This window comes from Bos indicus x Bos taurus, chromosome 13 (assembly GCF_003369695.1).
Source record: "Bos indicus x Bos taurus breed Angus x Brahman F1 hybrid chromosome 13, Bos_hybrid_MaternalHap_v2.0, whole genome shotgun sequence".
Classification (NCBI taxonomy): Eukaryota; Metazoa; Chordata; class Mammalia; order Artiodactyla; family Bovidae; genus Bos; species Bos indicus x Bos taurus.
Window position 1 is genome coordinate 45,461,227 of NC_040088.1, and position 11,207 is coordinate 45,472,433.

Here is an 11,207-nt window from a genome sequence, read left to right on the forward strand (position 1 = left end):
TGTGGGAAAGCAAGCTTGTACTGAGCTTGTAAATAAGTTTGCTTATAAATAAGTAAGAAGCTTATGGCTGCTTGTGGGTTGTCATAGCTCTAAAAGTGAAGACGAGGAACCTCTTTTCATTTTCCTACCTTAATTTTGACTTGTCCTGCTTTAATATATAAATAGCGTTTCTCTGAAGTTATTTTACATAAGTGCCAGCGCACACAAACACACACATTTTAGCTATCAAAACATATATGTAACTCTACTGGTCAGAAATCAGGAGAAAATTAAAGTGCCGTAGTGATTGAATAAGATCAAGGAGATCCCCCCCTTTTTATTATTATAGCATCTTATCTATTTAGTCCATGTTCTTTTTTTTACTACTTTTTCATGCTAACTCAGTAAAGTACGAAGAATGTACTCGGAGTTGTACATGTTAGTCCAGGGATGGCAGTTTTTATTTTCTGAGTTTCTCATCTTCCTACTGCCTTGGGTCGGGGGCTCCGCTACAGGCTGATTTCCTGGGGTGCTGATACAAGCATCAGGGGAAGGGGTTCAGTTGTCACATCCTTCTGTGGCTTTAAGATTCTCTGCGGACAGAGAAACAAACCAACAAAACAAATACAACTGGGTACGCCGTCCAGATTCTCCCCTGCTGTGTCTGTGTCTGCAGGGAGAGGGTGGCTGGGTTTTCTTGTGACTATTGTCTCTGCCCGCAGACTGCGGCCCTGGAACAAGCCATCAGAGACGCCCACGAGTGTTATGATGATGAGATTCAGCTCTACAACGAGCAGATAGACACCCTGCGGAAGGAGATTGAAGAGGCAGAGAGGAGCCTGGAGAGATCATCCTATGACTGCCGGCAGCTGGTGGTCGTCCAGCAGACCCTGAGGAACGAGTTGGACCGGTATCATCGCATCATCGAGAATGAAGGCAACAGGTGGGGTCAGGGTGGGCAGAGCCCATGGGCACAGAAACACTTACTTGTTCCACGTTTTTCCATGTGCAAGTTCCAGGCTGTAGGGAATGTGTCAGGAAAGTGAGTGTTAGTTGCTCAGTCGTGTCCGACTCTTTGTGACCCGCCCTGGACTGTAGCCTGCCAGGTTCCTCTGTCCATGGGATTCTCCAGGCAAGGATACTGGAGTGGGTAGCCATTCTGTTTTCCAGGGGATCTTCCCGACCCATTGCAGGCAGATTATTTACCGTCTGAGCCACCAGAAAGAGACCCCCAAATCCAGGACCTCATGGGGCTGGAATGCTAGTGGGGGAGGCAGAGGATGAATGGGTTTGCAACAGAGATGTGGGCTCTGGCGTGAGTGATGGTGGGGGGAGGGGAGAGGTGATGAAGATGACTGTGGGAGTGTTTGGATGTCAAGGTGCCTTTTAGCTCCACAGGCTTCTGGTGACAGGAATGTCTTAGCTGAAAGGATGACCAGGTATGGTTATTGAGATGCTACAGGTGAGATGCCTGCACAGTACCTGGAATTGGACCAGTGCTCAGAGAGGTTGGTGTTATTACTGCTGCTGCCATGGTGACTCTGAGCACCTGGCCTGCCAGTACTGTGGCTACCAACAGGCTGTCTGATCTCCTCTGCACGATGGATTGGGATGTGAAGTCTGCTGGCAAGTGTCTCTGTCTCTGTCTCAGCCTCATTCACATCTACACCTGCATCAGCTACTCTCTGTTTCCTCCGTGTTCATCTATGTGACCGTGTCTGCACCTACACGTATACTTATGTCCACATCTGTGTCCACAGCGTCTGTATGTGTACATCTACACTACGCCTGCGTTCTCTACGTCATCTGTAGCTACACCCACATCACCTAACCTACATCTGTATCATCTACACCTACTCCTGCCTCTACATCACCTACTCCTACATCATCTGTATCGACATCTGACACCTACTCTGCCATCTACGTCTGTCTGGATCATCTACATGTATGTCTACCCCACATCTGCATTTTCTGTGCTGCGTCATCTTCAGCACTTCTGTTATTTATGCTGATGCCTGCATCACCTACATTTACACCTGCACTTACCTCTATGTCATCTGCATCTCTACTTCCACCCACATCTACATCATCTGTATCCACGTCTATATCACTTACATCTGTATCTACATACACCTGTGTCTACATTATCTATGGTTATAGTTACATCTTTATCACCTAAGCCTGCACCTCATCTCCACATAAGTATGTAAATCTCTATCGTCTTTATGTACATGCATAAAGTGTCTACATCTCCATTGTCTTTACTTACATGTATAAACTGTCTATACCTCCATGGTTTTCTTTTTTTTTTTTTACTTTACAATATTGTATTGGTTTTGCCATACATTAACATGAATCCACCATGGGTGTACATGTGTTCCCCATCCTAAACCACCCTCCCACCTCCCTCCCCATCCCATCCCTCTGGGTCATCCCAGTGCACCAGCCCCGAGCACCCTGTATCATGCATCGAACCTGGACTGGCAATTTGTTTCACATATGATAATATACATGTTTCAGTGTCATTCTCCCAAATCATCCCACCCTTGCCCTCTCCCACAGAGTCCGAAAGACTGTTCTATACATCTGTGTCTCTTTTGCTGTATCTCATACAGGGTTATTGTTACCATCTTTCTAAATTCCATACATATGCGTTAGTATACTGTATTGGTGTTTTTCTTTTTGGCTTATTTCACTCTGTATAATAGGCTCCAGTTTCATTCACTTCATTAGAACTGATTCAAATGTATTCTTTTAATGGCTGAGTAATATTCCATTGTGTATATGTACCCACAGCTTTCTTATCCATTCGTCTGCTGATGGACATCTAGGTTGCTTCCATGTCCTGGCTATTATAAACAGTGCTGCGATGAACACTGGGGTACATGTGTCTCTTTCAATTCTGGTTTCCTTGGTGTGTATGCCCAGCAGTGGGATTGCTGGGTCATATGGCAGTTCTATTTCCAATTTTTTGAGGAATCTCCACACTGTTCTCCATAGTGGCTGTACTAGTTTGCATTCCCACCAATGGTGTAAGAGAGTTCCCTTTTCTCCACACCCTCTCCAGCATTGATTGCTTGTAGACTTTGGATAGCAGCCATTCTGACTGGCGTGAAATGGTACCTCATTGTGGTTTTGATTTGCATTTCTCTGATAATGAGTGATGTTGAGCATCTTTCCATGTATTTGTTAGCCATCTGTATGTCTTCTTTGGAGAAATGTCTGTTTAGTTCTTTGCCCATTTTTTGATTGAGTCTTTTATTTTTCTGGAGTTGAGCTGTAGGAGTTGCTTGTATATTTTTGAGATTAGTTGTTTGTCAGTTGCTTCATTTGCTATTATTTTCTCCCATTCTGAAGGCTGTCTTTTCACCTTGCTTATAGTTTCCTTTGTTGTGCAGAAGCTTTTAATTTTAATTAGGTCCCGTTTGTTTATTTTTGCTTTTATTTCCAATATTCTGGGAGGTGGGTCATAGAGGATCCTGCTGTGATATATGTCGGAGAGTGTTTTGCCTAGGTTCTCCTCTAGGAGTTTTATAGTTTCTGGGCTTATGTTTGGATCTTTAATCCATTTTGAGTTTATTTTTGTGTATGGTGTTAGAAAGTGTTCTAGTTTCATTCTTTTACAAGTGGTTGACCAGTTTTCCCAGCACCACTTGTTAAAGACATTGTCTTTTCTCCATTGTATATTCTTGCCTCCCTTTTCAAAGATAAGGTGTCCATAGGTGCATGTATTTATCTCTGGGCTTTCTATTTTGTTCCATTGGTCTATATTTCTGTCTTTGTGCCAGTACCATACTGTCTTGATGACTGTGGCTTCGTAGTAGAGCCTGAAGTCAGGTGGGTTGATTCCTCCAGTTCCATTCTTCTTTCTCAAGATTGCTTTGACTATTCAATGTTTTTTGTATTTCCATAAAAATTGTGAAATTATTTGTTCTAGTTCTGTGAAAAATACCATTGGTAGCTTGACAGGGATTGCATTGAATCTATAGATTGCTTTGGGTAGTATACTCATTTTCACTATATTGATTCTTCCAATCCATGAACACAGTATATTTCTCCATCTATTTGTGTCCTCTGATTTCTTTCACCAGTGTTTTATAGTTTTCTATATATAGGTCTTTTGTTTCTTTAGATAGATTTATTCCTAAGTATTTTATTCTTTTTGTTGCAATGGTGAATGGAATTGTTTCCTTAATTTCTCTTTCTGTTTTCTCATTCTTAGTATATAGGAATGCAAGGGATTTCTGTGTGTTGATTTTATATCCTACAACTTTACTATATTTATTGATTAGCTCTAGTAATTTTCTGGTGGAGTCTTTAGGGTTTTATATGTAGAGGATCAAGTCGTCTGCAAACAGTGAGAGTTTTACTTCTTCTTTTCCAATGTGGATTCCCTTTATTTCATTTTCTGCTCTGATTGCTGTGGCCAAAGCTTCCAAAACTATGTTGAATAGTAGTGGTGAGAGTGGGCACCCTTGTCTTGTTCCTGACTTTGGAGGAAATGCTTTCAATTTTTCACCATTGAGGATAATGTTTGCTGTGGGTTTGTCATATATAGCTTTTATTATGTTGAGGTATGTTCCTTCTATTCTTGCTTTCTGGAGGGTTTTTATCATAAATGGATGTTGAATTTTGTCGAAAGGCTTCCTCTGCATCTATTGAGATAATCATATGGCTTTTATTTTTCAATTTGTTAATGTGGTGTATTACTTTGATTGATTTGCAGATATTGAAGAATCCTTGCATCCATGGGATAAAGCCCACTTGGTCATGATGTATGATCTTTTTAATATGTTGTTGGATTCTGTTTGCTAGAATTGTGTTAAAGATTTGTGCATCTATGTTCATCAGTGATATTGGCCTGTAGTTTTCTTTTTCTGTGGCATCTTTGTATGGTTTTGGTATTAGGGTGATGGTGCCCTCATAGAATGAGTTTGGAAGTTTACCTTCCTCTGCAATTTTCTGGAAGAGTTTGAGTAGGATAGTAGGTGTTAGCTCTTCTCTAAATTTTTGGTAGAATTCAGCTGTGAAGCCATCTGGCTCTGGGCTTTTGTTTGGTGGAAGATTTCTGATTACAGTTTCAATTTCCGTGCTTGTGATGGGTCTGTTAAGATTTTCTATTCCTTCCTGGTTCAGTTTTGGAAAGTTGTACTTTTCTAAGAATTTGTCCATGTCTTCCAAGTTGCCCATTTTATTGGCATATAATTGCTGATAGTAGTCTCTTATGATCCTTTGTATTTCTGTGTTGTCTGTTATGATCTCTCCATTTTCATTTCTAATTTTGTTGATTTGATTCTTCTCCCTTTGTTTCTTGATGAGTCTGGCTAATGGTTTGTCAAGTTTATTTATCTTCTTGAAGAACCAGCTTTTGGCTTTGTTGATTTTTGTTATGGTCTCTTTTGTTTCTTTTACATTTATTTATGCCCTAATTTTTAAGATTTCTTTCCTTCTACTAACCCTATACCTCCATGGTTTTCATCTGTCTACATCTCCATCATCTTTATGTACATGTATAAACTGTATACATGTCTGTCATTTTTATGTACATATATAAGCTATCGACATCTCCATCGTTTTTATGTACACGTCCTAACCCTAACCCTAACCCTGGTAGGCTCCAGTCCATGGGGTCGCTAAGAGTCGGACACGACTGAGCGACTTCACTTTCACTTTTCACTTTCATGCATTGGAGAAGGAAATGGCAACCCACTCCAGTATTCTTGCCTGGAGAATCCCAGGGACAGAGGAGCCTGGTGGGCTGCTGTCTGTGGGGTCGCACAGAGTCGAACATGACTGAAGTGACTTAGCAGCAGCAGCAGCATAAACTGTCTACACCTCCATTGTCTTTATGTACATGCATAAACTGTCCATGTCTCTGTCATCTTTATGTACATGTATAAACTGTTTACATCTCCATTATTTTTATGTACATGCATAAACTGTCTACACCTCCGTCGTCTTCATGTACATGTATAAACCATTGGCACCTGCATTGTCTCTGTGTACATACACATCTACAATGGTGTCTCCATTATTCCTATCCGTACCCATGCCTACATATATGACTGTATCCACCTGTGTACCTATAGCCCTAGATGTGTGGAGAATGGATTGAGGCCAGCCTCCCAGTGTAAGGACTCTGCTTCTCTATTAAGTGGAGATTCTTCAGTTCAGCCTAGCCCACCAGGCTCCTCTGTCCATGGGATTCTCTAGGCAGGAATACTGGCGTGGGTAGCCCCTGCCTTCTCCAGAGGATCTTTCCACCAACCCAGGGATTGAACTTACATCTCCTGTGGCTCTTGTATTGGCAGGCGGGTTCTTTATCACTGAGCCACCTGGGAAGCCCTCTCTTATTTTAAAAAGCCCCCCAAACAAAGAGAACTCCTGTTCAACAAAGAAGTGGCATATTTAGATTATCAGCAATTTCTACCTTACCATTTTTTTATGTGTGTTTCACAGTTTATGATTGACCTTCCCATCATCATGCAATGTGTGAGTGTGTTTGGGGGGTTTAGATTGAGATAAAAGAGAAACACCCAGGTGTTCCCCCAGGGACACTTCTGTCCTCTCTCTGGGGCTCTGTCTTGGTATATGAGTGCTCTAATGTGTTGCAGGAAAAGGAAGATTTTCTTTTGTTTTCTGTAGTTCCGGTCAATGTATTGTGCTGAACTCAATTATATTTATGTCACAGTGAATGCTTCATGCACACATATACAAAATGTCTTGAACTGGTATTTAAATGTCTTTGTGAAAAGTTTTGTTTTGGAGGCAGGACTTCATCAAAAGGTAACTGGGTACCTCTTTTGTGTGTTTATATAGAACTCTTAATTTTGATATGATTTCACACTGATAGAAGTGTTGCAGGCACAGAGCAAGGAAATTCTGAATCCTCTTAGATTCACTAGCTGTTTACATTTTGTCTCAATTGCTTTTATCTTCCTGCTATCTCTGGTTATAGAAACTATTCTTTAAAAAACAAGTTGGAGAATCATATGCTGGTTGCCCTAAATAATTTATCCTGGGCTGGCCATTCTCTTATTTTAGGGGTGGTGTGCATGCTCAATCGTGTCTGACTCTTTTGAGACCCTAAGGTCTGTAACCCACCAGGCTCCCCTGTCCATGAAATTCTCCAGGCAGGAATACTGGAGTGGGTAGCCATTGCCTCCTGCAGGGGATCTTTCCCATCCAGGGATCAAACTTATGTCTTTTGCGGCTCCTGTATTGCCAGGTGGATTCTTTATCACTGAGTCACCTGGGAAACCCTCTCTTATTTACAAAAAACCCGAAAACACAGAGAACTCCTGTTCAACAGAAAAGTGGCATATTTAGATTATCAGTCATTTATACCTTACCATTTTTTATGTGTGTTTCACAGTTTATGACATGACTTTCCCATCATCATGCAATGTGTGAGTACATTTGTGATTCTTGAGCTGTTGGATCTAGAGGAAGCCTTGTTCATTTTTGCTGGACACTAGAGCCTCCCTCTTACCCCACAACCCCATTCTGTTTGCCTTGATGACTTAACGATGGTGACCTCCCTCTTTCTGGTTCTTCCTGTCAGGCTGAGCTCTGCCTTCATTGAAACTCCAATCACCCTGTACACTGCGAGCCATGGGGCCTCCCTCAGCCCTCGGCACGGTGGGAAAGGTGAGTCCCCAACTCTGGCTTGTTCTACTTTTCTGTCCTAGGAAAATGGAAAAAATCAAGCGACTTTGTCTCCAAATGTAACATTCATGCTCCCTTCCGATCCAGCTGGAAATTCAGTGCTTTTATGTGGGGTCCTTTCTCTTTCTGCTGATGTCCTCCCACTGGTGCCGAGTGACTGAGTCTAAAAGTTTACAAGGAGAAAGTCAGGCCACACGAGAGGCCACCATCCATGAGCGTGAGGCATTTAACTGGGGAGGAAAATCGCAATTAACATTTACTTTGGCGAGAAGTAGATAATGAAATGTATCTATCTACCCTCCCCCTCCCCCAGTGAAATGAACTCTTTTAAGCAAAGGTGCTTAATCTAGCACCAGGAGCAGAGTAGATGCTCAACTTTTGTTCGTTTTCTCTTCCGTTCAAAGCTGAGCAGGAAGAGCTTGGTGGGCAGTGGAGCTTCTGCCTTCAACACTTGGTCCTTTGTGGCGGTTTCCCGCACTTGTGAGATGTCCACTCATGGCTCAGTCTCCCCAGTCAGGACCGAACAGAACGGTGCCCGGAGGAAGGAAAGCCTGGCTTCCAGTGCCGTCAAATCCCAGGGTCTCAGAAAGCTCAGAGGGCTTTGTGGAGATGGGAGAAGGGGCAGGGGTCCCCAGACACCCAGGCTGGCTCCAGGGGCCCGTAGCTGTGTGCAGGGTGCTGGGCTTGATGCTTTACTGTCGCAGTCTGGAAATTCTTCACAGTTTTGAACAGCAGGCCCTGAAATTCAGCAACTGGTCTTGCAAGTACCCCATTCTGCACCTGCTTCTGGACACCTGCTTTGACATGTCCCCCTTGTGTCCCTCCCCCGTGGCTTCATGACCTGCACCGCCATGCCTGCTCACTCTGCTCTGTCATTGAGGGTCACCCCTGTGGGATGCCCTGGCTCTGTGAACCCAAGTCCTCTGGTTAACAAAGGGAGGAGGGTAGCTGGAGAAGACTTTGGGGTTAAAAAGTTAAAAAATCACTGTGTTAGTAAATCTCGAAAGCCTTTCAGATGTGTGTGTGTGTGCTAAGTCACTTCAGACATGTCTGACTCTTTTGCGACACCATGGACTCTACCCTGCCAGCCTCCTCTGTCCGTGGGATTTTCCAGGCAAGAATTTTGGAGTGGGTTGCCCTGCCCTCCTCCAGGGGAATCCTTCTGACCCAGGGATCGAACTTGTGTCTCTTATGTCTCCTGCAACAGCAGGCGGGTTTTTTTTTTTTTTTTTTTTTACCACCAGTGCCACCTGGAACTAAAAGCCTGCCTTTTGGATGAGACAGGGTGAAACTTTGTGTTTTCTGAAACTTTAAGTTTCTCCTCTTGGCTGGTCTGAAGCAGTGAATGTGGCCTCTGGCCCAGGGGATTCCCATTCTGGGTTTAAGGGCATCGTTTCCTCTTGTTCCACAGGAGGAAGGGGGTGGTGAGCAAGGAGTGGCGGTGTTTATCTGGTTTGGGGTGCAGGGGGACAAGGGTGTGCCTGGAGGCTATTCCAAACCCATCAGAGGAAGGTGGGTTGACTCTGAGTTGCTCCTTTGGGGAAGCCTGAGGTGACAGTGACTCCCTGGACTGGATTTCCTGGTCTGGTCTGGATCCAAGTGTCCCCTGTGACCTCGAGGTGAGGGTGCTGGGGTGGGGCAGAGGCCCTGCTCCCACAGAATGTTATTGCAGGAGAAACACGGATCTCAGTAAGTTGTACCCAGTAGGAAGGGAACTGTGGGGGCCTCCCCTCTGCTCTGCAAACCCGGAGGGGCCAAGTGACTTGTCCCAAAGTCACACAGCGGCCGGCAGGGCTGGGTCCTCAGTGTGGGCCATGTATCCTACCTGTTGCCAACCAGCCAACCAGGAAACCCCACCTCAGTGCTAGGCATGTATTTTTCAACAAATACTTTTTCTTCCTCTTTCATTGGCCTTTACTCATTGCACCCACCTCCTTTTTTCTTTTTTCAAAGATCTCACCAGGGCTGTGCAGGATATAACTGCGGCGAAACCAAGACTCAAAGGCCTCCCCAAGAACCTTCCGAGGAAAAAGGAGATGGTAGCAAAAGACAGAGCAGATGAAATTCTGGAAGAGACACTGCTGAGAGGTCCAGAGGACATGAAGCCGGGGCGGGTGGTAATCAAAGAAGAGGGCGAGTCTAAGCTTGAACCAGGAGATGAAGAAGCAAGTCCCCCGACCCAGGAAGGGGCTCCGGAGGATGTCCCAGATGGAGGCAAGATAAGCAAAGCCTTTGAGAAACTAGGCAAGATGATCAAGGAGAAGGTGAAAGGCCCCAAAGAACCCGAGCCCCCCGCCGACCTGTACACCAAAGGGCGGTACGTGATGGTCTCCGGAGATGGCAGTTTCGTGGATCCTGGCTTCTGTGTCTTCTCTGTCCCAGCCAAAGGGGGCGTGGTGGTGTCTAAGGGGGACGACTCTGTGCCTCCTGACAGCGGCGTGGAACCCTCTCCCCAGCAGCCTGAGCCCCCTCTGGAGGAGGGACAGGGGCCCCCCCAGGAGAAAGAAGATGGTCTGAAGGAGGAAGGGGGGCCCCCTGAGGGGAAAGGAGAGCCCCCTGAGGGGAAAGGAGACAGTGTGAAGGAGGAAGGGGGGCCCCCTGAGGGGAAAGGAGACGGTGTGAAGGAGGAAGGGGGGCCCCCTGAGGGGAAAGGAGACGGTGTGAAGGAGGAAGGGGGGCCCCCTGAAGGGAAAGGAGATGGTGTGAAGAAGGAAGGGGAGCCCCCTGAGGGGAAAGGAGAAGGTCTGAAGGAGGAAGAGGGGCCCCTGCAGGAGAAAGAAGATGGACGCCCCCCCACCCCGCACCCTGCAGACAAAGGGGATGAGAAAAATGCCAAAGAACTGAAGGGGCTTCAGGGGAAACAGGATGACCAGAAGGAGGAGGGGGCCAGAGGGCCCTGTCCCATGGTGGCGCCTGGTCCGGAGGGGCCGTCTACACCCCGGTCTCAAGGGCCTCAGGTCATTCTGGGTGGGTCCGAGGGGCATGGGGCTCGGAGCGGCAGCCGGCTGGCGAGAAGCCCTCCCAGGAAGCTGGCCTATGAGAAGGTGGAGGTGATGGAATCCATAGAGAAGTTTTCCACCGAGAGCATCCAGACGTACGAAGAGACTGCTGTCATTGTGGAGACCATGATTGAAAAGACGAAGGCAAACAAGAAGAAACTGGGAGAGAAGGGATCCTCCAGTGCCTGAGCTAACCGGGAGGAGGTGCCTCTAGGCCCCTGTAGACACGTGCTTGGATGTTTTAGAACAGAGGCTACAAGGGTACAAGGTTCTTTGGATTAGATCATGGTTGGCCCATCTGGCTTACCAATGAAGCCTTAATTAAAATGTTTTATTTGCTTGCACATCCTTTGTCTGATTAACAGGGGCCTTGGGCTTGCAGGTGGGCCAGCCTCACTCAGGACAGGGGTGCCCTGCTAACGGCCACTGAGCTGAGCTCATTTAAGAAAGTAGACGAGCCCTTTGCCCTGGGGCATCACGGGGCTCATTAGAGGATCAGAGTCTGGATTTCACACCTGAAACATGTCAGGTGATGGTTCGGCTTGTTTTCACCGCATTTCA

General features: G+C 45.7%; 1 protein-coding gene across 2 annotated transcripts in view; it reads left to right on the plus strand.

The window, feature by feature from the left end:
* The window catches only part of BFSP1 (beaded filament structural protein 1), a 38,867-nt gene extending 27,877 nt beyond the window's left edge, over positions 1 to 10,990 (plus strand). For both annotated transcript variants that reach the window (XM_027559676.1, XM_027559677.1), the window contains exons 6-8: positions 702 to 922; positions 7,544 to 7,629; positions 9,601 to 10,990. In XM_027559676.1, coding sequence (XP_027415477.1) covers positions 702 to 922; positions 7,544 to 7,629; positions 9,601 to 10,835 — 1,542 coding nt within the window. In that variant the 3' untranslated portion in view covers positions 10,836 to 10,990. The remainder of the gene's footprint in view (positions 1 to 701; positions 923 to 7,543; positions 7,630 to 9,600) is intronic.
* Positions 10,991 to 11,207: the final 217 nt, after the last annotated feature.